Source organism: Palaemon carinicauda, chromosome 24 (assembly GCF_036898095.1).
Source record: "Palaemon carinicauda isolate YSFRI2023 chromosome 24, ASM3689809v2, whole genome shotgun sequence".
Lineage (NCBI taxonomy): Eukaryota > Metazoa > Arthropoda > Malacostraca > Decapoda > Palaemonidae > Palaemon > Palaemon carinicauda.
In genome coordinates this window covers 64933408-64961142 of record NC_090748.1, presented here as the reverse complement: position 1 = coordinate 64961142, position 27735 = coordinate 64933408, and the positions used below count along the sequence as shown (strand labels likewise).

Here is a 27735-nt window from a genome sequence, read left to right as displayed (position 1 = left end):
TCGCCGAAACTCTAACGTATACGATCAACAAAAGGAAGAGGAAATTATGCATAACATGGAGTTTTTATCATAAAACAAAATTTTATGAATACTTACCTGGCAGTGATATATATATAGCTTAGTCTCTGGCGTCCGGCAGAATTTTTCAAAACTCGCAGCAACCGCCGTGTGGTGGTTGTGCGGTTAGGTGGCTAACAACCCTTACAGGGTGGTACTTGGAATCATTCCCGTTTTCAGTTCCTCAGATCATCTTTGCCCGACCTGCAAGTCTTTATTCTGAGACAAATCTAAGCCTCTGTGCCTACAGACAGCTGAGAGCATACTCCTATACCCTTTATCATGGATACGGCCAGTTTAGCATCCTGTCTGAGGGACAACAAAAAATCCGCTATTTGGCTCACAGAGGTAGTGGTTGAGGAAACTTTGTGCTGCCTACACCAAGCTCTAAAGGTTTCCCACTTAGATTGGTAGACTCTTTGCGAAGAGACCCTCCTCGCTCTGGCGATAGCTCTTGCAGCTTGCGCAGAAAACCTCTCGCTCTGACAAGCTTCTCGATAGTCTGAAGGCAGTCAGTCTTAGAGCGAGGGGGTTTTGATGATACCTCTCGAAGAGAGGCTGTTTGAGAAGCTTTGGACTTAGAGGAAGGGTTCTTGGAAAGTCCACCAACATGTCCACCACTTCCGTGAACCATTCTCTTGTTGGCCAGAATGGAGCTACTAGGATCATTCTTCCTGATTCGAGGAGAGCGAATTTCCTGACGACCAGATTGATGATCTTGAACGGGGGGAACGCATATGTGTCCATCCCCGCCCAGTCCATCAAGAAGGCGTCTACTGCTATTGCCTCCTCGTCCGGGACTAGGGAGCAGTAGTTGGGGATCCTCTTGTTTTGGTTGGAGGCGAAGAGGTCTATTAAAGGTCTCCCCCATAGCTTCCACAAACTCTGACAGGCCCGGTGGTTGAGGGTCCATTCTGTGGGAAGAACTTGCCCGTTCCTGATGAGCATGTCTGCTCTTACATTCTTCTGTCCCTGCACGAATCTTGTTAGCAGTTCTATTTTGTTTTCCTTTGACCACAGAAGGAGCTCCTTTACTGTTTCGAACAGAGACAGAGAGTGAGTTCCCCCTTGCTTTCTGATGTAAGCTAGAGCCGTGGAGTTGTCCGAGTTGACCTCCACTATCCTCCCTGACACTGAGTCTTTGAAGGCCTTCAGTCCTAACAGAATGGCCATCAACTCTTTCTTGTTGATGTGCCATCCGGTCTGAATCTTTTCCCAAGAGCCTGAGACCTCCTTGCTTCCTAGTGTTGCTCCCCATCCTGACTCCGAAGCGTCTGAGAACAACACTAGGTCTGGGTTCTTCCTGTACAGGGAGATTCCTTCTCCCAACAAAGCTGGATCCAGCCACCAAATCAGATGATCCTTGATTTCTGCTAAAATGGGGAAGGAAAAGGAGTCTTCCTGAATCCTCCTGCTCCACACCTTTGATAGGAAGTGTTGAAGAGGTCTGAGGTGCAGTCTTCCCAAAGAGACAAATTGTTCGAGTGAGGAGAGAGTTCCCAGCAAACTCAACCAATCCCTCGCTGAGCACTTCTGTCTCTTCAAGAATTCTCGAACCTTCTCGAGGCACCTGGTCTACCTCTCTTGGGAGGGAGAAGCCTGAAAACGAACTGAGTCCAGAACTATCCCCAAATAAAGAATAGTCTGACTCGGCTCGGTCTGAGATTTCTCCCTGTTGATGATGAGACCCAGTTCTTGAGCCATCATGAAAGTCTTGTGTAGGTCCTCAAGACATTTCTCTTTCGACCGTGATCTTATCAACCAGTCATCCAGATAAAGATAGATCTTATCAACCAGTCATCCAGATAAAGATAGTTCCAGAACTGGTTCTATCGCTCCCTTCTCCAGCATATGGTCCACCAGGTCCAGTAGGGCCCTTTGTTTCACGGCATCCGAGTACTGAGAGACTAAGGCTAGAGGAGTAGTTGAAAGCGGAGGCTTCTTCAAAAGAGGGATCTTATATCCCTCCTTGATGACCGAGAGGGACCAGGCGTCCGCCCCTCTTTTCTTCCAAGCCTGCCAAAAAAGTGACAGTCTTGCTCCTATCGCTGTCTGGAGGACTTGAACTTCATTTCTTGGAGCGGGAGATCTAAACGAACCTCTATTCGTCCTTCCGCCCGTCTCCTGCCTTCTTCCCCTGAAGTCTGATCTCGAAGGAGCTCTACCTCAAAAGGGCTGTTGAAATTTCCTCTCTCCTCTCTTCAGAGACGAAGGAATGACTGGCAAAGGCTTTCTAGCAGAGCATGACAGGAGGTCTTGAGTGGCCTTTTGCACAACCGAAAGGGTAATGTCCCTGACAAGGGACTCAGGAATGAGAAGTTCTGAGAGAGGGGTGTAAAGAAGCTCAGACTTCTGCGCAACCGTCACTGATCTGGAAGCAAAAGAACATAACAGGGCCCTCTTCTTTAAAACTCCTGCCGAAAAAAGGGAAGCCAACTTATTTGACCCATCCATAAGAGCTTTGTCCATGCATGCCATGATACTAGTAAGGTCTTCTGTTTCCTCCATTTGTTCGGTTTTCCTGGCCAGAGTACCTAGAGACCAGTCCAAAAAACTAAAGACTTCAAAGGCTCGGAAAATCCCCTTGACGAGGTGGTCAAGCTCAGACATAGACCACATAACCTTCATCGAGTTAAGGGCATGCCTTCTAGCAGAGTCAACAATACCAGAGAAGTCCCCCTGGGAGGAAGCAGTAACTCCCAGGCCCAGAGGTTCTCCAGTCTCGTACCACATGCCCGCCTTAGAAGCAAGTTGAGTTGGTGGAAAAGAGAAGGTGGTCTTAACCGCTTGCCTATGCTTCTTCATCCATTCATCAACTTTAGCGAAAGCTTCATTTTGATGAAAGCCGACTGCTTTTTGGCCTTCTTCCTGCTAAACTGTGATTGAGGAGAACGAGGGGCAGCAGGTTGAAACTCCTCCCCATAAAACTCAAGGAGGGAGTGAGAGAGAACCTTATAATCCCCAGCCGCGTTCGCAGGCTTGTTTTCATCCTTTGAGACATCCTCAAGATCTTGTTCCACCTCTACTACAGTTTCTCTTCGGGCTGAAGGTTCACCTGCATCCGAAAGAGGCAAATCGTAGGATGTGTCCTGACACCGAGAACCGTGTGCGTCCTGGCGCCGAGCGCTGGAAGCGTCCTGGCACCGAGCGCTAGAAGAGTCCTTGAGGCGGTAGGAGGATGCGTCCTGGCACCCAGAGCTGGAAGCGTCCTTGCGCCAAGAGCTGCAATCGTCCTGGAGAAGCAGGCTGGAATTGTCCTGGCGCCGCGAGCGAGAGACGGAATCGTCCTAATGTCAAGAATCGCAAGCGTCCTGGAGGCGTCTCGAAGAGGAAGAAGCGCGGTACCGCGCCTTAGACGAATCGCGCCGAGGTTCCCTGGGAGAGGAACTCCGTTCCTTCTTAGAGGCCGATTTCTTAACCGGTAAAGAGTCGTCCTTACGTCTGTCCGACGGGGGGGGGGAAGGGGGGCTAAAAGCTTGTACCAAAGAAAACAGCTGATTTTGCATAAGTCACAAAAGACTTTACGACTGCTGCTGGATCCTGCGGTTCCGAAGGCGATGGCTGTCGAGTAGCGCTGGTTGTTAGAGAAGGATCTCTCGACGGTCTCTCTTGACTTTCGTCTCTAGGCTTTGGCTTTTTCACTGGAACGGCGTCCAAATCATCCTCAGAAGGACAAGGTTCGGGGCTACTTGAACAGGGAGAGCGAGAACAAGACTGGTCAGTTAGGTTCCACCTCCTCTTGGTCGGTCTCGAAGCCTCATACTGCCATTTGCGTCTGGGAGAGGGGCTCGGGGAGGACACCATTACTTCCGACACGCCTTTTCCGTGGCGGTCAAGTGCAGCCTGGGAAAATGCAACAGGACTGTCTGAGGCGACAGCTGACCAAGGATACGTACCTCTCACTCCCTTACGGCCGTCGACGTACCTTCTCCCTTGTTCCTGGGAGCTTGGTAGAGGTCTAGACCTAGGGTAATGATAGGTTCGATCAGTCACCACCTCCACTGCACTTTCACTAGCATTAATCCCACTCTCACTCTTACCTTTTAAGGCTGAAAGCTGGTCTTTAATAGTCTTCAACTTGGCCGCCATCCTGGCGTACCGAGGGTCATCCGCAGATACCGTTCCTGTAGAAGGGGCAGGAGTTACTACCTCAGGGGAAGGTTCAACTTCCAAAGAGGAATTAATTAATGGATCAATAAAAATATTTAAACTACAGTGAACCCTCGTTTATCGCGGTAGATAGGTTCCAGACCCGGCCGCGATAGGTGAAATTCCGCGAAGTAGTGACATCATATTTACCTATTTATTTAACATGTACAGTATATTCGGACTTTTAAAACCTTTCCTTGTACGTAGTACTGTTAACAAACTACCCTTTAATGTACAGAACACTTAATGCATGTACTACAGCACCCTAAACTAAAACAGGCACAAATATTAAAGGCGATTTTATATCATGCGTTTCCTAAACACTTGAAAAGCACGATAAAAAATGGCAACCAATGTTTTGTATACGTTCATCTCTGATCATAATGAAGAAACAAACTCATTTAGTGTACACATATATGTATAGGTTAGTTTTTGCATCGATTATATTGATTATACAGTATGTTGATTTTTTTATTACCAATGTTTTACTTTATTTTTCTTAGGACTTCCAAATGAAATGTTTTTCTTTATGACGCCGCCTGAAACGACGGCGTCATAAAGTACTGTACGCTCAGTAAACAACCACGCTCAGAACAAACAAGGCATTTAACGCGCATGATGATAGTGATAAATAATGATACAGTACAGTATTTACAGTAAAAGCATTTACAAAATATGTTACCTTACAAATATAATTTACCGTATCTATATAAAATCATACAGTACTGTACAGTACATATTGTATGTAGCAAAGCAGGAAAACAATTTACGAGAGAGAGAGAGAGAGAGAGAGAAAGAGAGAGAGAGAGAGAGAGAGAGAGAGAGAGAGAGAGAGAGAGAGAGAGATTGTTTTACGTACGTACTGTAAATGTAAATTTTAAACAAAAAAAATCAATTTATGAGAGAGAGAGAGAGAGAGAGAGAGAGAGAGAGAGAGAGAGAGAGAGAGAGAGAGAGAGAGAGAGAGAGAGAGAGAGAGAGATTGTTTTACGTACGTAAATGTAAATTTTAAACAAAAAAAATATGATAGGTTACAACATGTAGACTTTTAAAACCTTCCCTTTAACTTAATGCATACAGTACAGTACTAAACTATAAAACAGGCACAAATACAGTATTAGAATGTGAGAATATTAAAGTAAAAAATAAAGATTGTTACTGTACTCACCACGAAAGAAGTTCAAGAAAAACTTGAATGATGATGGCGATGAATTTGCTGCACAGTAGAAATGATGATGATGAAGCTGATGATGTGTTCTACTGTGCATCCAGGTAGTATTTTACGTCTCTTCAGACAGAGGTGTCTTTTCCTGGGACACCTCTTCAACTTCTTCAATTTCTTCCGAAGGCGTAGTAGCAGGAGGAACTGGCTCTTTTTTGCGAGGCTGGAAGAACATTGTGATCGGAAGTTGTTGCCGCTGCTTCTTTTTTTGATCTAAGAGCATCTTGTAGGGAGTCATTATGTCATCAACCTTGTTGCAGAATTGCATCGACCGAACCATATCCTCGTCCCAATCTTGCAACATTTCTTTCACCTCCTTTATATGGTTGCAGACCTTGGCAAGCCGTTCTAGTGTTAAGCCAGTTTCTTCGACATTTTCTTGGGTCTCTTCCTGGGTTTCACTCTCTTCTTCGCTTGCCGATTTCGTCAGATCTTCGAGGTCTGCGTCAGTTAGGGGCTGGGAATGGCAGTCCAACAACTCGTCGACGTCTTCAGTCGTCATGTCGCCAAACCCGTCACCTCCAATTATGGCAGCCAACTGCACAGATTTGCGTACTGCAGAGTATTGGATTTCAGCAGGTGTAAATCCCTCGTAGTCGTAAACAATCTCGGGCCACAACTTCTTCCAGCTCGCATTCACAGTTGCAGGTTTCATCTCTTGAAGTGCCTTCTGAATATTCTTCAGGCACGTGGCTATGGTGTACTGTACTGCCGCCAGTACGCCTTCAAGTTAAAATCTTCATCCTCATCCTCTTGGGCAGCATCCACACACGCAACGAGGTCCGCCAAGGTATTCTTCGTGTAGAGGGCCTTGAACGCCCTGATAACCCCCTGGTCCATCGGTTGAATTAATGACGTGGTGTTGGGTGGCAGGAACTCAACCTGAACGCCCTCACGCGACAGGTCAGTTGCGTGTCCACCAGCGTTATCCATAAGGAGAAGGATCTTGAATGGCAAGCCCTTCTCTACGAGATATTCATTGACTTGCGGGATGAAACACTGGTGGAACCAGTTGGAGGTCAGCATCTTCGTAATCCATGCTTTTGGATTATGCATCCAGTACACGGGAAGGAGATTCTTATTCTTATTTTTCAAAGCGCGAGGATTTTTCGACTTATAAATAAGCCCCGGCTTTAGCATAAATCCAGCAGCATTGCCACACATCACGAGGGTAACGCGATCCTTGAATGCTTTAAAGCCAGAGGCTTTGGCTTCCTCTTTGAACAGGAAAGTTCGCGACGGCATTCTCTTCCAAAACAAGCCGGTCTCATCCATATTAAAGACTTGTTCCGGCTTGTATCCACCTTCGGCGATAATATTCTTGAACGTCTGGTTCACGTAAGTTTCAGCAGCGGCAGTGTCAGCCGAAGCAGCCTCCCCATGCAGGGAAACGCTTTTCAGGCCGAAGCGTTTCTGAAACTTCGTGAACCATCCTTTGCTGGCGGAAAAACGTTGTTTCTGAGGCTGGGAATCAGTGGATGTCCCTGGTTGAAGATCATCTGCATCATCATCTTCTTCAGCATGGTTGCCATCGTCGTCTTGAGGTTCCTTTGCAGCAAAATTCTGATACAAGCTCAAAGCCTTTGTTCGGATGGTGTTTGTATCCAAGGCTATGTTCTTCTTCCGGCAGTCGGCAATCCACACAGCTAAAGCACCTTCCATGCGTACGATCGTTTTATTACGCGTTGTAACGACTCGCTTTGCTGATCTGCTAAAGGTGATTGCAGCCGTCTTTCTAATGTTCGCCTCGTCCTTCTTGATATAGCGAACAGTAGATTCGTTGATCCCAAAATGGCGCGCCGCGGACGCGTAACTTCTACCGTCTTTTAACATATCGAGAAGCGTAACCTTCTCAGCAATCGTCATCATCCTTCGGTGGCGTTTAGGCTCACTACCAGCCTTAGTAGAAGCAGAACGCTTGGGAGGCATTGTACAGTAGGATTTGACAAAAAGTTCAACTTAAAAAGGTCGCACACAGCACAGATTAAACTTCACAAACTCAAGAACGTCTACTCAGCGATACGCGGGAACAGAGAGTGGACGACCCGGGCCCGCGAGAACCTAGATGCTGGAAGCTGGAGATGAGGGCAAAACACCAATCACAGGCTAGATAACAAAACTTGAGTTCTGATTCGTCATCTATCAGCGCTTGAACCAATCACAACCCGTCTTACAGTATATGATGCGTAGGTTACCAACTCATACAAGATACCCCGCGCATACCGTACGTACAGTATTAATAATAATAATAATAAATAATGATAATAATACAGTACAGTACGTACTGTAATAATAATAATAATAATGATAATAATAATAACAATCATAATTTTATTAACAACAACAACAATAATAATAATAATAACAATAATAATAATAGCTTTACGTATGCTATTTTATTCTTTTGTAGGATGTGTGTGTGTGTGTCTCTCTCTCTCTCTCTCTCTCTCTCTCTCTCTCTCTCTCTCTCTCTCTCTCTCTCTCTCTCTCTCGTACGCTTATTCGAAATGTGATTTTTGCAACAAAGAATATTATTGGATGCAGTACTACGTACGTATACATACAAAAGATTCATGGAAAAGAAGCACATCCATTACATTTGTAGTACAGTAGTAGCCATCAGCAGCCTTACACCATTCTAATATTGTATGACTGCATCTGATTTGCATTTCATGTTCGATTTAATTTTACTACGTACTGTATACAGTACTGAATTATCGTATGATAATAATACAGTAATAATAATAATAATAATGATAATAATAACAATAATAATTTTATTAACAACAACAACAATAATAATAATACTGTAATAATAATAATACACGTAATAGCTTTACGTATGCTATTTTATTCTTTTGTAGGATGTGTCTCTCTCTCTCTCTCTCTCTCTCTCTCTCTCTCTCTCTCTCTCTCTCTCTATCTCTCTCTCTCTCTCGTACGCTTATTCGAAATGTGATTTTTGCAACAAAGAATATTATTGGATGCAGTACTACGTACGTATACATACAAAAGAATCATGGAAAAGATGCACATCCATTACATTTGTAGTATAGTAGCCATCAGCAGCCTTACACCATTCTAATATGGTATGACTGCATCTGATTTGCGTTTCATGTTCGATTTAATTTTACTACGTACTGTATACAGTACTGTATTATCGTATGATCACATTCTCTTTTCGTGTTTTATTTCTTTCTGTGCTGAATTATATATCATATGTAATGCAATGAACAATCAGTAAGAGCAGATATTACTAATTACAGTATTAATGGAATTACAGGTAACAAAATATCGTATTTGGGGGTCTTCAGATTTCGCGGTATTTTCGAAATTTCCGGAAAATCCACGATATGTATATATATATGGGTTTTGGAAAAAACCTGCGAAGTGGTGAATCCGCGATGGTCGAACCGCGAAGTAGCGAGGGTTCACTGTACGCTCACTAGCAGATTTAGATTTAGATCTCGAAGCCCTCCAGGCTTTATCTAGCTCTAACTTGCGCACATAACGCTTTATATCTAACCATTCTTTCTCGTTTAAAACCTCACATTCCTTGCACCTTTTATCAAGTGCACAATCAAAACCCCTGCAACCCAAACAAACAGTGTGAGGGTCTACCAAAACTTTCAGTAACCTCACCTTGCATTCCTCATTTACACACACACGAAAATGAAGTTTCTCACTCATATTAAACAAACCAATAACAACAGAATGAACACAAAAGCGATTGCCAAAACCCCAAGTCAATGTACTTCACCAAAAATGAGTCCGGTACAGCGACACAGGGAAAGCGAAACGAAAAACTCCAATGGCAGACCAACGATTTTGTCAGTCCAACTGGCAGAGATGATCTTAGGAACAGAAAACGGGAATGATTCCAAGTACCACCCTGTAAGGGTTGTTAACCACCTAACCGCGCTACCACCACACGGCGGTTGCCGCGAGTTTTGAAAAATTCTGCCGGACGTCAGAGACTAAGCTATATATATATAACTGCCAGGTAAGTTCTATTCATAAAAATATATATCTTTTACTAGTATAATTGTGCCTAAATAGCTTTCATAATTTATTAATGCTAATACAACTCGGAAAGTCGTTCTGGTAAATAAATAACACATGCATAACGAACGACAGCGTCCATGGCGCCTCCGGTGACAGGCCTAGCTCCTGAACACAAAAAATACTCTAATTTCACAGTGAAGCAGGAGCTAAAAATTATACACTGTAAAGAATAAATACTCAACTTTCCAGTAGTAAAAGAAGCTGGAGATTGCATAAATCCTCTCAAAAGCGATCAAAATGTTAGAACAACAGGGAACACCACCGTGCGAAATCGCTACAAAAATAGGAATAAGCGCCATCTTAGATACAGCGCCATCTAGATACTCATAGTAGTATGGGAGGAAGGGAAACCTTGATAACGGTTCCCCTTCTTTTTTTGCCACTCTTCTCCCTCGAGGCGAAAACGCTATTTGGGGTGAAGATTGCTGTGTCGTATCAAGATATACGTCCCCTGATTTATGCGATATCCTTAACCCTTTTACCCCCAGGCTATTTGGAAATTTCCAACCCTTAACCCCCAGGGGGTTATTTTTTTCCCAGCACATTTTGCAGTATATATTTTTTAAATTGCTCTAACAGCCTTAGTATTTGTCATAGAGAGATCAGGTTGGTCTCATTCTCTTGGAAAATGCCCGAATTTTCTTAAAAAATTATCAAAAATATGAAAAAAAATTTTTATAGCATTTTTTTGCAAGGACATACCGGTACGTCCATGAGGGTAAAGGGATGGCTTTTGTGAAACGTACCAGTACGTCCCTTTGGGGGTAAAAGGGTTAAGAGAAATTTTAAGGACATTCGCGTCAGGAGTTAGAATTCTGGAGACCTAAAGGTAAATTCTCTGGGAATATCACTATAGTCAAATATCCCTTTGGAAGCTACTTATAGGAACCTTCCATCAGGACAACATGGCTTGAGCCCAAAAAAGCAGACACAGACAAAATATGCATTTGGTAACAGAGATAAAAACTGTTGTCAATTGTATAGTAGTGTTGATCCTGTTGTCCCTTTGAATGAGAATCTAGAGAATATAATTGATAGTCGTATCCCTTCTCGTGTTCTGAGGTGGCGAGTGAAAGACAAACCGTGGTTCAATGATGATTGTAAACGTGCTTATTTGGAGAAGCAGGAGGCCTATCATTTTTGGAAGGGTAACAGATCAGATTTGACCTGGAATAAATATACTCAGCTAAGAGGCTTTGCTCAGAGAGTTTATGCTTCAACTGAATGAGAGTTTATGCTTCAACTGAATAAGGAATACATTCTAACCATAAAAGAAACCCTTTCTGGTACAGCCCAGGAACAGAAGAGGTGGACTACCCTTAAATCTGCACTCTTTGGTGTAGATACAACAGTTCTTCCTCTACTTAAACCAAATGGCTCAGTCACTCACTGTCCAAAGGAAAAGGCAAGACTTTTGGCTGATGTGTTTGACAGTAAATAGAGTAATAAGAAACTCAAACTTCCTCATTCCTGTTTTCCTGAGGCTAAACTAACTAGTTTAGCGTTTCGATCTCATGAAATTAAAGCTCTGTTGATGGACCTTGATGCTTATGGAGGTGTAGGCCCAAATGGTATTTTTCTTTGTTTTTTATAAAGACTGCAGATTTCTTACCTCCACGGTTCTGTTATTTTGCACAAGTTAGCAATAAAAGGAGCTTTTAATGATTATAGGAATGTGATATCTGGTGTTTTGGTGTTCCACTGGGTAGTGTTCTTGGCCCATTACTTTTCATACTATATACACATGACATGTGGTTTGGCCTAAAGAACAAGCTTGTTGCATATGCAGATGATGCTACTCTCTTTGCATCAATTCCATCTCCTGAATGTAGATCTGGGGTTACTGAATCCCTTAATAGAGATCTAGCTAAAATTAATGCATGGTGAAAATTATGGGGTATGAAGCTGAATTTTAACAAAACCTAAAGTATGATTGTAAGTAGGTCAAGGACAGTGGCTCCTCAACATCCATATCTCAGCATTGATAATGTTTCTTTGTCTTTGTATGACTCTTAAAATATTAGTTACGATTCTCGACAGCAAATTTACTTTTGAGAAACACATTAGGTCTGTGTCTTCTTCAACTGCACAAAAAACTGGCTTATTGAGAAAGTCTTTCAAGATTTTTGGTGATCAATCTACTCTGAAGAAGTGTTTTAATTCTTTCATTCTACCATATTTCGAGTATTGTTCTCCTGTCTAGTCTTCTGCTACTGATTCTCATCTTAATTTGTTGAACAGAAACTTACAACCTATTAAATTTCTTATTCCTAATCTAGATTAGTTCCGCAACTGGAATACAAACCAACGCTATTTAATAGGGTTATTACTTTCAGCGAAGCTGAACTGAAAGAACGAGCCATTAAAATTTAGTTAGGGTTAACTACCCACCTTGCTAGTTAGTGAGGGGGGGTAGGGGGGTAGCTTGCTACCCCTACCACTCACACACCTTTGATTAAGCTCACTTTGCTTTTGGAATACATACATACATGCATACAAACATACAATAGATAGATAGATAGATATACTGTATATATATGGTTGTAGGTTTGTTTTTAGGTGCTGTGTGTGTGACAGCGTAATACGGCAGCTTCTCAATGACGGTGAACCTTCCCTTCCGACCTTTCTTCCTTGGTCATTGGTCTTCCTGTTGGTGGATGGCCTTCCGTGTTCCGGCCGCCGCCGCAGGGGAGTTGTCATAGTTGAGATACTCCTCCGTCCGGCTGTTATCGCCACCTTCCCCTCTTGTGTTCATAGTAGAATCTTCTGGGGGATGGGAGTGCGGCCGCTCACTCTTCGGCGGCTGGTGGTATACTCAGCGGGATATCACCTTTCCCTTTCGCGGGTTAGGTTGCGCTTCCGAATGGTCTTCTGCATTAATTAAGTAAAATTATAACTGCTGTAATTTATCTTTCAGCTTCGTCTCTGGGGTTCTCCTCAGTCCCGCCTGAGGGTGGTTCTCTCGAGTAGTTATTTTTTCATCGCAGAATTAATTAATAGTAATTCTTATTTTGTAACAGTTTTACGCTGCCGCTCTCCTCCCATTGATGTCGACTAGGGAAGGGAGTGCGCAATCCTTTTTTTGTGTCTATTCTCTTGGTAGACACCTTTCCCATCCATGGATTAGGTGCCCCTCCCTATGGAGTTTTTTTTTTTTAACATAACTTGTTTTACTTTTCCTCAGTTAGCGATGCCGTTTTTCTTCGTTCTGCTATGATAACCGAGATAGAAAGCCGTGCCTTTCGTCCCAGGGAAGTCTGCTGTCAATGTGCCACTTTCCTGTTCCCTTGCGCCTGCGGCAGCTCCTGATCATCACGCTAACCTCGAAGAACTAGCTCCAGCTACGTTTTATCTGGTAACACTTGATGCAGACCTTCAATTTGAACAAGGCTTGTTGATGGGAAGCAAAAAGCGCTGCCTGGAGGTTCGCCTCCAGAGGTTGGTTTTCTTTCCCTTTCGAAGGAAAGTTTTCCTCCCCAGATGTTGGGCTCTGTTTCTCCGTTCCAAGGGAAAATTTTCCCTCATCATCTCTTGTCTCTCCTGCAAGGGTCCCCTTTCTAGTGAAGGGACTCTCATAGAGACTTCTCTTCGGAGACCTGCCGACGGTCAGCTTGCTGATTCTTCGGTTGCTGTTCGACGACGGGTTGGTGGCAGAAGTCCTCGCCGTGTTCTCTTCGCCTTCAGGGTCCTCCTGCTCCGTCGGCAAAGAGACGCCTCTCACATCCTTGTCTTCCTCTTCAGAAGATCATACTCTGCCTGCCACTTTTGGTTCCCGACCTTGGCTTCGGTTTCGGTTCATTCGTCACCTGCAAGGGATCGTTCTCGATCTCCTCCTGAGTATGTGTCTCCTCATGAGGGTTACATTTCTCCGCCTGAGCTCCAGCTACAGTTCATCGGCAGCGTTTTCCGTCTCGTCAGGCTTCTGCTCGATGTTCTCCTGCTCGTCAGGTTCACTATTCAACACGTTCAGTATGGAGACGGCAGACTCGGTCAGTCTAGTGATAAGATCACAAGACTTCGTGTGTATACTGGATCTAAAGGACACATACTTCCAGATCCCAGTCCATCCGTCTTCAAGGAAGTATACGAGTTTCAACATCGACAAGTCATACCAGTTCAAGGTACTGTGTTTCGGCCTTTCCAAGGCACCTCAAGTCTTCACAACAGTGTTTGCCCTGAGTCATCTTGGGCTCCCAGGTTTGACATCTGTCTCCTTCATTACCTGAACGACTGACGAAATCCTAGCAGACTTGGTGGCAACCCTTCTTCAGCACCGAGACAAACTTCTGAGATTTTGCCAAGATCTGGGGATCATGGCAATCTCGAGAAGTCTTCTCTGCTTTCCACGCAAAGACTGGTATGCCTGGACATGGTATTAGACACCAAACATCATAAAGCCTTCCCATTAGACAGGATAGCAAGGGTGAGGATATTTGCAAGGCCTATCCTCAAATGAGAAGATCTCCCAGCCCAGAAGGGACTATATCTCCCCAGACATCTATCATCCTTGGCCCGTCTAGTTCCCATCGATTACCTCAGGATTCAATCCCTCCAATGGCATCTGAAGTCCAATTGGAATCAGGATTTTGATTCCCCAGACACTCTGATTCCTAGGGGATCAAGGGAAAAGACGTATCCAAAATGGTGGCTGGCAGACGAGAATCTGCTGAAGGCTGTCAATTTTCTCGTCCCTCCTCCTGATTTGATGCTGTTCTCGGATGCAACAAAAGAAGGGAGAGGGTCCTATGTACGGCACCACGCGTCCTCAGACCTTTGGGCAGAGTCCGAATAGTACCTTCCCATTAATCTACTGGAGATGAACGCCGTTTTTCTGGTCCTTCAAGGGTTCCACCAGTTCCTGGCTGTTCACTCAGTGGTGGTGATGAGCAACAACACTACAGTGGTAGCTTACACCAAGGAGCAAGGCGGTACTTTTTCACAGCCCCTATCTCTTCTAGCAGTAGGAATACTGAGATGAGATGGACAAAAGTCCACTCGGTCTTACTATCAGCTCACTTCATTCCTGGCAAGAGGAATGTGCTCACCGACAATCTGAGCAGAGCAGATAGTGGGTTACGAATGGTCTTTGGATCATCTAGTATCAAACAAAGTCCGGACTTTGTGGGGTTCCCCGACTGTGGACCCATTCGCAACGGCCCTGAGCTTCAGGCTCCCGTTGGACTCCTCCCCAGTCCCAGATACCAAGGCTCTCTGGCAAGATACATTCCAACAACGGTGGAACAACATCGAGATGTACGCATTCCCACCATTCTGTCTGATGAGAAGAGTACTCAAGAAGACCAGAGCATCGGTCAATCTTTCAAAGACCCTCATAGCTCCGCTATGGCATCATGCGGAATGGTTGCCGGACCTTCTGCTGCTCCTGACGGAGCTCCTAAGAGAACTTCCTACACGACACAATCTACTCAGACAACCACATGTCAACTTTTCCAAGGGGCAGTAGCTTCACCTGGAGACTATCTTGCATCTCCTCTTTCCTCGCAACAGGTCGCGAAAGGGATACCTGGACGGCTGCGAAAGTCATCAACTTAACTCTACCAGGCAAAGTAGAACGTCTACCGTGGTTGGTGCCGCGGAAGGGGTCTCAATCCATTCAATACCACTATTCCAGCTGTAGCGGAATTTTTCATGTATTGAGGGAGGAAATGCATCTTTCGGTTTCAACAGTTAAAGGCTATTGTTTAACCTTGAGTCTCGCCTTTAAATTGAAAGGAATTGGCATTTCCTCATCTTTAGAACTTACACCTGCATACGTAGTTGTAAACTAATCTGTCCTCAGTCAGAAGCGAGACCTCCCCCTATGGAATGTAGCTCGAGTTCTTTGGTCCCTAAGAAGGTTCCTGTACAAACTATTACGACAGGCAACAGTTTGCCTTCTAACCTGGAAGGTGTTCCTACTCGCCTTGGCCTTAGCCAAACGAATTAGCTAACTTCATGGTCTTTTGTCTGACGCTGCCCATTCAAGAGGATGGGTAGAGGTAAGCTTCAGCTTCGTCCCTGAGCTTGCTGCCTAGACTCGGAATCCAGGTTTCGGATCCTAGATTCGACTCCTTCCGGATAACGAGTCTCCGCTCTGTAACTGTCGACCCAATCATCTGTTACTATGCTAGTCAGATGTTTGAGGCACTACCTCAAGAGATCAGCAGCAGCTCGCCCCAGAGCACCCTCACTGATTGTCAGCATGGGCAGAAACAAGAGAAGGATCACGGGAAACACAATCTCCGCATGAATTCACAGCTTCACTGACCTTGCACTGAATCCCGATCCTCCTCCAGCACATCGTCCCAGAGCCCACGATGTCAGGGGCGTAGCTAGGTCTCTGGCCGACAAAAAGAACTACTCTGTGATGCAGGTATTGCTAGTGGGCGTGTGAAAAACGGCAAACTACGTTTACCACCCACTATCTGCAAGGCATGACACACAGGAACCTTGATATGTTTTCTATCAGTCCTGTGATGGATGCACAACAGCTGGTTTAGTACCTCAAGCTCCTTAATGGACAAGTAGCAGAAGGTTGAGGGCATTGGTGACCCGGGTTTTAGTCTGAGTAAATGAAAGGGAAAGTCTGGCTCGTTCCCTTTCTTCATCCTCCCCTCTCTGGGAAAATTAGCATCCTGGGTCCTCTGCACAAGCTGACCTCGAATTTCTGCAGGTAAACCATTGCTCCCTTGTGTATCCTAGTATTGTCCCAATACTGTTGCAGCCCCATACCCTGGCAAGGTGCTATTGGGAATGTCTACGGTATCCTCGGTTATTCCCTGGAAGTCTCAGAATAGCCTTTACCTTGACAGTCACATTGCTAGTTTCTCACCACACACAGCTTGCGTAGGCCGCACACCATGCTTAGGGTCTCCTTATTGTCGCTCTAATCTATGAACATTAGGGAGTACCCCGGATTAAATAGCGTTGGTTTGTATTCCAGTTATGGAACTAATGACAAATTCGTAGGTAATTTGTATTTTTCCTAACGATACAAACCTTAGTTATTTAAACATACTTCCCCGCCAACCCTGTCCCCCTTGAAGTCCTACCTCCAAGCAAAGTGAGCTCAATCACAGGTGTGTGAGTGGGAGGTTTAACAAGCTACACCTTCTACTCCCCGCTAACTAGCGGGATGGGTAGTTAAACCTCGCTACATTTTCATGGCTCGTCCCTCCAGCTTCAGCAAAAGTAATACCCCTATTTAATAGCTAAGGTTTGTATCTTAAGGAAAAATATAAATTACCTCCAAATTTGTCATATTAATCTTTGGCACCGTCGTTCAATTAGTTCATTATGCATGTTACATAAGATTTTTCATAATTCTGACCCTCTTTTTACATTCAGATCTTCCTGGACAGTTCCATCCTGTTCATAATACTATGCATGCAATTAATTACATTAGTCAGGCCTTCTCCATCATGAGGCTCAATACTACACAGTATTCTAGAAGTTTTATTCCAGCTGTGACCAAGTTGTGGAATGATCTTCCTAATCCGGTAGTTGATTCAGTAGAACTTCAAAAGTTCAATATTGCAGCAAATATTTTTGTGTTGAACAGGTTGACAGAAGTCTTTTTATAGTTTATATATGGCATAACTGTATTAATGTTGTTACTGTTTTTAAAATAATTTATTGTTAATTTTTTCTCATCGTTTATTTATTTCCTTATTTCCTTTTCTCACTGGGCTAATTTGGGCTTGTAGCATCTTGCTTTTCCAACTAGGATTATAGCTTGGCTAGTAATAATAATATCATCTGCTAAAAACTTGCAAATAACAACTATAGTCTATTTTTTATAGCGGTGCATATTTGCACTTGACTCACAGGGGTGCCCTTTTAGCTCGGAAAGGTTCCTGATACCTGATTGGTCGGAAGTATTTTTGTCCGAACACCTTCATTGTTCTCGAATGATTACCAAGTAATGTGAATCGAAACTTATTTATTAACCTATATTTCTCCATTATATATATGCTTTGTCAATAAACAATGTGAAAGAATAAATATATTATAAAGAATCGTCTTGGTAAGTCTAAATTTAATAACACAATCCGCCGAAGTCAACGACAGCAGCTTGTTTTCGGATGCACGCTTTGTAATTTTGTAATTTTTCACATATTTTAACACAAATTGGGATAGATTACACTCAGCATAAGTTAAACATGTTATTATAAACTTTCTTTGAATACCAGAAATTACCAAAAACATGGAATTAATAAAACCCGATATTTGTGAAAACTTACGGGGAGGTGAAAGAACAGCCTATAGCGGCCTGGCGGAAAAACGATCCCTCCTGACTCGTAGACGCAGTTTGTTTTTTTCTTTCGTAATATAGTTCGGCCTACTGTATTCCTTTCAGTTTAAATAGTCTTGCATTGTTTCTCTTCGTATTATTATGCTTACTATTTTCCCACATTCCTGTTTCTCACCTAATATCTATCTATTTTCCCCGATATCCCTTCTTTCATATAGGCCTATGTGATATCCGCACAACAATTCCTTATGTTTTGTACCTTACGTCAGTAAGTAGGTAAATAATAATAACAACATAAATGTTATGCTGTGTAGCAAGTATAACCTATTCTGTAAACCTGATATTAAGCATAGTATTTTTTTATTCCCGCCCCTACACTATTTTAATGAGACTAGCACGCGCTTCCCTTCAAGCCATCAACTTTCGACAGAGGATAAGAAATAAGGAATCGTAGTGCGGATATCCCATATATGAAAGAAGGGATATCGGGGAAAATAGATAGATATTAGGTGAGGAACAGGAATGTGGGAAAATACTAAGCAAAATAATACGAAGAGAAACAATGTAAGACGATTTAAACTGAAATGAATAGGCCGAACTATATTACGAAAGAAAAAAACAAACTGCGTCTACGAGTCAGGAGGGATCGTTTTTCCGCCAGGCCGCTATAGGCTGTTCTTTCACCTCCCCGTAAGTTTTCACAAATATCGGGTTTTATTAATTCCATGTTTTTCGTAAGTTCTGGTATTCAAAGAAAGTTTATAATAACATGTTTAACTTATGCTGAGTGTAATCTACCCCAATTTGTGTTAAAATGTGTGAAAAATTACAAAATCACTAAGTGCGCATCCGAAAACAAGCTGCTGTCGTTGACTTCGGCGGATTGTGTTATTAAATTTAGACTTACCAAGACGATTCTTTATAATATATTTATTCTTTCACATTGTTTATTGACAAAACATATATATAATGGAGAAATATAGGTTAATAAATAAGTTTCGATTCACATTACTTGGTAATCATTCGAGAACAATGAAGGTGTTCGGACAAAAATACTTCCGACCAATCAGGTATCAGGAACCTTTCCGAGCTAAAAGGGCACCCCTGTGAGTCAAGTGCAAATATGCACTGCTATAAAAAATAGAGTATAGTTAAAAATTTTTGTAGAAGTCTATTTCCAATGCATTTTCATTAAAATATTTTAAATATGACAAAATTGGAAGTAATTTGTATTTTTCCTAATGATACAAACCTGTAGCTATTTATGGGGAAATTAGTTTCGGCGAAGCTGAAAGATGACCCATTAGAATTTTAGCAATGGTTAACCACCCCTCACTACTTAGCAGAAGGGGGGGGGAAGTAGCTACCCCTCACTCACACACCTGTGTTTGTTACTAACTTTACTTGGAGGTAGGACTTCAAGGGCTCACCCATTAGGAGGGTGGATGTCCCTGCCACTCTGGCTTTTTGGCTTTGACCCGGTGATTCTCCCCTATGTGTGTTAGCACATAGTAGGTGGAAACCCTACACCTAACTAAAACCTTGCTATGCATGGTCTGTGGCAAACACAAGCCGTGTGTTTGTGATACTAACAATGTGACTGTCAAGGTAAGAGTTCTGAGTCATAGGAATTGTCCGAGGTCACTAAGATATACCCAATACCACCTCGCAGGGTATGGGGACGTAAGAGAACACAAGAGAACAGTGGTTTACCTGCAAATGGTTGAGGTCAGCTTTGCAGAGGACCCTGGATGCTGATTTCCACAAGAGAGGGGAGGATGAAGAAAAGAAACAGCCAGTCATTCTTATTCATTCACTCAGCCTAAAACTGGGTAACCAATGCCCTCAACCTCCTGCTACTTGTCCATCAAAGAGTTTGAGGTGTTAAATCACTTGTTGTGCAGCCACCCTAAGACCAATAGGGAACGTATCGAGTATCCTATGGGTTACGTCTTGAAGGTAGTGGGCAGTGAAGGCCAGAGACGTAGCAATGACCCTTACATCGTGTGCTCTAGGTCGACGTGTCGGAAGAAGATCTGGATACAGCGTGAGGTCAATGACCTTGCGAATCCAAGCAGAGATAGTGTTTTTCATGACCCTCCCCTTCACCTTCCCCGTGCTGATAAAAAGAGCTGGTACACAGGGGCAAGCTGCTGAGGTTCTTTGGAGGTAGCACCTCAAACACCTTCCTGGACATAGTAGCAGTTGATCTGGGTCATCGTTTACAAAACAGATTCGTTATCCGGAAGGAATAAAATCTAGGATCCGCTACCCCCGGAATTTGAGTCCCAACTACAAACTCAGGGACAAAGCTAAAGCTTAACTCTCCCCATCCCCTGAATGGGTGATGTTAAACAAAATACTGTACCATGAAGCTCTCTAACTCTCTTGGCCAAAGCCAAGGGGAGTAGCAACACCATCTTTAATGTGAGGTGGCAATCTGTTGCCTAGCGTAATGGTTCATAAAGAGGACCCTTCATGGACCTAAGGACCCGTACCACGTTCCATGTAAGAGGTCTCACTTCCGACTGGGGACAGATAAGTTAATAACTCCGTATGAGGAGAGAAATTTCTCGAGAAGAGGAAATATCTACTCCTTTCAGCTTAAAGGCAAGACTCAAGAATGAACAGTAATCTTTTACTGCTGAAATCGAGAGGAGCATTTTCTATCGCAGATACACAAGGAACTCCGCTATTCCTAGGATAGTGACATCGAGGGGAGAGATATTCCTTCCATAACACCAACCACCAAAGATGTTCCACTTTGCCTGGTAGACTGAAGCTAAAAATCTTCGCACTGGTTGCAGACTCAGAAGAGAAGCTTGGCCAATTAGTGACAGAATTTGGAAGGGTATGTGAGAGAAGGAAGTTGACAGTTAATGTGGGTAAGAGTAAGGTTATGAGATGTACAAAAAGGGAAGGTGGTGCAAGGTTGAATGTCATGTTGAATGGAGAATTACTTGAGGAAGTAGATCAGTTTAAGTACTTGGGGTCTGTTGTTGCAGCAAATGGTGGAGTGGAAGCAGATGTACGTCAGAGTGAATGGTGGATGCAAGGTGTTGGGGGCAGTGAAGGGAGTGGTAAAGAATAGAGGGTTAGGCATGAATGTAAAGAGAGTTCTGTATGAGAAAGTGATTGTTCCAACTGTGATGTATGGATCGGAGATGTGGGGAATGAAAGTGATAGAAAGACAGAAATTGAATGTTTGAGATGAAGTGTCTGAGGAGTATGGCTGCTGTATCTCGAGTAGATAGGGTTAGGAACGATGTAGTGAGGGTGAGAACGGGTGTAAGAAATTATTTAGAAGCTAGAGTGGATATGAATGTGTTGAGGTGGTTTGGCCATGTTGAAAGAATGGAAAATAGCTGTCTGGTTAATAAGGTGATAAATGCAAGAGTTGATGGGAGAAGTACAAGAGGAAGGCCAAGGTTTGGGTGGATGGATGGAGTGAAAAAAGCTCTGGGTGATAGAAGAATAGATGTGAGAGGGATGAGAGAGCGTGCTAGAAATAGGAATGAATGGCGAGCGATTGTGACAGAGTTCCGGTAGGCCCTGCTGCTTCCTCCGGTTGCCTTGGTATGACCGCAGAGGTAGCAGCAGTAGGGGATCCAGCGTTATGAAGCTTCACCTGTGGTGGATAACGGGGGAGGGTGGGTTGTGGTACCCTAGCAGTACCAGCCAAACTCGGTTGAGTCCCTCGTCAGGCTGGAAGCAGCGTAGAGAGGAAAGTTCCCCCTTTTTTCTATTTGTTTGCCCCCCAAAATTGGGGGAAGTGCCTTGGTATATAGATAGATAGCATTCAGATGGTGTACCATTAAGACAATTAGTGGTGGCGGTGCGTTGGTAGCACGCGAACACTGCGGACCACGGCCCATTCCTGTGAAATCATTGGACACTTTTCCGTTTCCTTGTATGAGAGCGAATTTAGGGATCTTTTGAAGAACTGGAGGCGCAGCAATAAAGTAGTATTACCACTTGGTCGGTTTGACCAAAGTTGTTGATCCTATTGAACATACTTTCCTTTAGGGGATCTGGAAAAAACTTTCTCTCTTAGGAGAAAACTTTCTTGGAGAATAATGTGAAGTTCTCTACCTCTGAGGAGAGAACTTACCTGTAGGGACCCATGGAGTAACGGAAATACCTGACTCACTGTGTTACCTGGAAGATGAATAATATGATTCTTCCAGAATCCCCAGAAACAACGGGGGTGAAGAGCATACGGTTGTAGAACGCTTTGGTGTATGCTGTGGAGACACTTATAAGGGTTTCAGAAAAGAAACTCCTTGGACCATAGAGAAGACTCCTTGATCACCTAGATCTAAAATAAAGAGTTGATCATACAAGCTTAATACAGTACACTTGATGGGGGAGATGGCATTCTATTCAGGATTCCAAACTCTGGAGAGATAAGGGGTACCAGTATTGATGCATAGTCCTGTGCCTGGTTAAATGCAGATTCCAAAGGGTTGTGATCACTTGCGGTGCTTTCCGCTTCACTGAGAAGTATAAGGAATAAAACATCTACAAATTCGTATTGAAAAATATGGTCGCCATCCTTGGTTACCAATATCCCTGAAAACTCCGATAACGAAGGATGACAAGGGAAGTTCAGGAATAGAAAAAGAAGGTTTGCACTTCTTGCTTGCCTTTAAGGAAGAAGCAGAAGAAAGAGAACAATCCCTTTAAGCCTTCTTTTTGTGACCATTGTACTTCTCCCATTAGGAGGGTGATTACACCCTGGAAAAAACACAAGTGGAGTCCCCTTCACATCTATTTCCTCTGCATCCACAATACACAGGATGCAGATCAACCTCCATCTGACTCATGAGAGTTCTACAAGGGTAACCATCAAGGCCAGAACAGGTTCTCGTGCACACCGAAAAGAGAAAGCACCCAAAGCACGGAAGAGGTCAGTAGCAGACATCTATACGTCTCAACGACCAAGAGCGAAGTAGGAACAAGAGATAAGAAAGCTTCTTATTCCAACGCACTGAGTGTGTGTGAAAACATGATGTAACCATATAATGCTGCCAAACCTATGTTATTTCTTCAATTTGGTCATAAAATCATTACAAAGCTAACCAATGTAAATGACGAGGGTTTGTATTTACGTAACAACAACTATTATTTCTATACTCACCTGATGTTCATATTCATGCCCATCCTAATTCTCACTGACTAATGATGTCTTTGAGACTGAAAGACAAAGGCAGAGGTGGCTTACACAAGCCCACGTTATTGCCATTATTCACTACATGTCTCTATACTGTACTGGGCTAGTAGCCTACGGCTATTGAAATAAAGAAAACAGGGAATATCTATTTTTGGGGGTAATGTCAGTGCAGGTCAAGCTTCAAAATGCATGCAATGTGAACATCTGGTGTGTACAGAAATATGATAAATAATTCTATTATTGAAATTCTATTTTTTAATGTCTTCCACCAATCTGTGCAAACAAAAAGTGGGAGAAGTTTATCAAAACTTACGATTTTTGTTTCCAAATGTCATGATTCTGTCCATTTCATCGGCATTATGTACCACATGCGTCAACAAATCCTTAACATAAACACCAACATCAGGCCGTTCCTTGACTTCCAGACGAACTGATTGATCTTGTCGTAAAAGATCGCGAACTTCTTCATTATATATTTCTAAATAGGACACTCTGACTAGAAATCTAAAAAGAAAAAACAATGCTGTAGTTCCCTTTATTCATAAATGACAACAGATTACTAAAATCAATCGTACATTTAATTTCCATACAAGATTTAAGTTCACTGGTAGTTTATCAATGGTAAAACTTGATGACAACAATTTAGATAAAACTTTCAATTTCATAATAGACTCAAAAATGAACATGCTCTTAACAACATAAGATAAAGTTTCATATCACACCATCAGAGGCATACAACACAGTAAACATTACCCTAATTAACATGAAGGATTGAATATATTGCTCATCAACCCCTTGATGCATTAGCTACATATCACCGACTTGCTCTGAGCTATGGACTCAATCTTACTACTCAACAGCTTTTTAACTATGAACAAAAAATATAATTTGAAAGTAAATATTCTATAATGCAAGTGGAATTGAAATTTTTAGGAAAAGTCAATTATTGTTTTCAAAAATCTATTTACTGAATAAGAATGAAAAAAAGACTATACTGTACTATCTTATTATCAAAAACAGTTTATGAAGTCCAGCAGACTAAATCATAACTTTATTACGAAACATCCGTTTATGAAAAGAATATTCTTCCATATACAGTCGGCCCTCGTTACTCGCAGGTTATCCCTTTGCGGTTTCGGTTTTTCGCAGCCAAGGGAGGGAGAGGAAAAAGAAAAAAATTCTCTGTGATGATTGTTTACCCAACATTAAAAATTGGCAACAATATTGGGATGGCCATGAACAATGCAATACCTATCAAATATAAATTCTCATAAAAACTGTGATAAAATTTAAGCTGGGCGATGATTTCAAATAGACAGCGCTCCTTTACACTGGGAGCGCTGCACGCTCCTACCTATCTCTACACCCAGCTGGTCCTAGCTTTCTCTGTAGAGAGTATATCCGTTTACTGTGGTAAAAAATTACAGCTATATTTGAAATAAACCGAATTTTAATTAAACTGGTGTTTCACTTAACTGTATCCAATAATAATGCGGGTGATATTTACATTTTAGCATCATATTTATAAAACATAGCGAACTATAATCTCATACATTATTTACATTCAAATCAGCTGATCAACCCTGCATAATCCATCGTCAACCTATATTCACTTTCACGATATTATCCCACTGATATGACCATTCACTTTCACAGAATTACCTCACTGATATAACCTATCATGCTTATTAGTATGATATGGTCTTATAGCTTGTCTGACTGTGTCTTTTGAAGTTCTACTAATTCAACTACCCGATTAAGACGATCATGCCACAACTTGGTCATAGCTGGAATAAAACTTCTAGAATACTGTGTAGTATTGAGCATCATGATGGAGAAGGCCTAGCTGTTAGACTTAACTGTCTACCTAGTATTACGAACAGGATGGAATTGTGCAGGAAGATCTGAATGTAAAGGATGATCAGAATTATGAAAAATCTTATGCAACATGCATAATGAACTAATTGAACGACAGTGCCGAAGATTAATATCTAGATCAGGAATAAGAAATTTAATGGACCGTAAGTTTCCGTCCAACAAATTAAGATGAGAATCAGCAGCTGAAGACCCGACAGGAGAACAATACTCAAAACAAGGCAGAATGAAAGAATTAAAACACTTCCTCAGAGTAGATTGATCACCAAAAATCTTGAAAGACTTTCTCAATAAACCAATTTTTTGTGCAACTGAAGAAGACAGACTTAATGTGTATCTCAAAAGTAAATTTGCTGTCGAGAATCACACCTAAAATTTTAAAAGAGTCATACAAAGTTAAAGAAACATTATCAATACCAAGAACCGGATGTTGAGGAACCACTGTCCTTGACCTACTTACAATAATACTTTGAGTTTTGTTAGGATTCAACTTCATACCCTATAATTTGCACCATGCACTAATTTCAGCTAGATCTCTATTAAGGGATTCAGTAACCCCAGATCTACATTCAGGGGATGGAATTGATGCAAAGAGAGTAGAATCATCTGCATATGCAACAAGCTTGTTTTCTAGGCCAAACCATATGTCATGTGTATAAAAAGTAATGGACCAAGAACACTACCCTGTGGAACACCAGATATCACATTCCTATACTACCTTGACCACATCCTCCTCTACCCCTCGAGGGGTTCCATGAGGAGCCTCTTCTTGAGCATCTACCTCTGGGGCGAAAGGTAGTCGTGTGCATCTCAAAGCCTGGGTTGAACACAGGCGACTGAGCTACCAGCTGCTGGGGCACCATTTGGAAGGTGGTTTGTGGCTGGGCTACCATTTGGGGCACTGTGGTCATGGTCATGGTTGGACGCTGTGCAGGCCTATGTGGCTTCTTTGTCTTCCTGTTTTTCAGTTGGGGACCAGCATCTGAGGATGATTTCCTCTTGGAAGACATACCCAACTTCTGGAGAGGGTTCCTATTCTCCGTGGCTGCTTTTCTAATGACCTCCTGAACCAATTCTTTGGGAAGAGGTCCTTGCCCCAAATACATGAAGTAATCAGCTTCCTGGGCTCGTGTTTGATCGTTGCTGCGGAAACACATGCTCTTTAAAGGCTCTCCTGGCCTTAACAAAAGCGTACATGTCCTTAACAAGGGTGGCCATGTGAGTCTTGGCTAGGACCATGTACATATCCGGGGTATTGGAAAGGCCTGCACACATCTCCATACAGTTCTGAAGAGACAAAGAAGCGGCTAGTCTCTCTTGTCTCCTGTTCCCTTCTCAACAGATGTTCCGACAGCTTTGGAAGGTTCTCATTGAACTGTTGACCTGCTATCTCTGGATCCAGTTTAGAGACTGAGAAGGTTAGACGAACCTCGTTCCATTCCTTCTTGCAGGTAGGCATGGCTGGATATAATGGTTTGCACTCCTCTAGCACTGGGCATGGTTTGCCCGCGTCAACTGCTTTCAGCAAACATTTGAGAGCTTTGACCGAAAAGGGAAAAGCTCTGGAGAAAGGAGCAACGAAGGTAGGATGCTTCTTGCTCAAAGCTGAAACCTTAGAGTTGGTGTAACCGGCTTTCTTTAGGGTATTGGATATGAGAGCCTGTGCCTTGTCATGCTCAAAGATCATGACCTCTTTTGGTTCCGTCTCCTCACGAGATGCTGGTTCATCCCGCAATCTCATGTAACATTCTGGGTATGCCGATATGTTAGGCCAGAATGGGAGATCTTCAAGGGGTTTGTCCCCCATCTTCTCAGAGATGTACAGTTTCCCCTTCATCATGGGCATGTGCTCCGCATACCTCCAGGGGTTGGTTTCGGAGCATTGAGGTAAGTCAAGAGACTGTGATAGGCTTATGAGACCCTTTGAAAGCGCCCGGGCGTTTCACTTCTCTTACTTCCCTCCTAATCTCCTGTTGTTTCTTGCGGAACAATTCCATCATCTGCTGAAGTTGTCCTAGGAGCGCCTCGCTCTTGGCTATCAGCGGTTCAAGATGGGGAGTTGGGGCCGAAGAAGTTGACGGCACGAGTTGATATGCCGTCACAGAAAACTGAGGGTCTTCTGTTATCATCGATACGGATCCTTCTTCCTCTGTGGGTGGTTGAGCCACCTCTTCTTCAGGATTTTCTTGCAGAAGATCCTTTTTGGTGTCGGTAGACACCTCCGACATCCGTTCCTGGTGGATGTCCACGCCTTCGAGTGCCTTATTAATGTCAGCCTCTATCGTCAGCTGGATGAAGGGAGGCTTGACCTGTCCCTGGGGCACAACCTCGTCGGATTGGGCCTTAGGGAACAGAAGGCATCTTGTAGCTTCATTAGGCAGGTAAGGTCACGGAGAGTTCTTTTGGAACCCTCTTACCCACCTCCGAAGAGTTTCTCTTGCTGTATCCCTTGACTCCGTAGTCTCAGGGATATCTTCACCGAATCCCTCCGTCATAAGAGCCGAGCACACAGTGCAACCCTTCGGATCACAATACCTCAGGGTTTCAGTTGCGATGGAGCAGGGGGCATAAGACCTGCACATCTTATGGCCACAAAAGTCCCTACTTTTGTGGTTGCAGAACATGACTGCACACTTCACCTTAGGCTCCTCCAGTAAGGAAAGAAAGAGTGAAATGAATATGGGGTAATTTATATCACTGATATAAATACACATGCTTAAAATAGTATAATTTACTATTATTTATAATAGCTTAGGATAGTAAGCTAGAAAAGAAGTAGGAAAGACAAATATCTGTGTTTCCTCTCCAGGCAATTGCTGTGACCTCCTACAACATTAATATTTTCAATTTCCTTATTAGGGAAAATACAGAGCGGGATAACTCTCGTACGTAGAGCAGTGAATAATAACACTAACTTCTCCACTTGTAGAATATTAATAC

General features: G+C 43.0%; 1 protein-coding gene across 1 annotated transcript in view; it reads right to left on the bottom strand.

Annotated features, from left to right (window-relative positions):
* Klp64D (kinesin-like protein 64D) overlaps positions 1-27735 on the bottom strand; it is a 390644-nt gene that overhangs the window by 195957 nt on the left and 166952 nt on the right. Inside the window, exon 4 of the mRNA XM_068348147.1 lies at positions 23234-23424. Within this exon, the coding sequence (XP_068204248.1) occupies positions 23234-23424 (191 nt within the window). The remainder of the gene's footprint in view (positions 1-23233; positions 23425-27735) is intronic.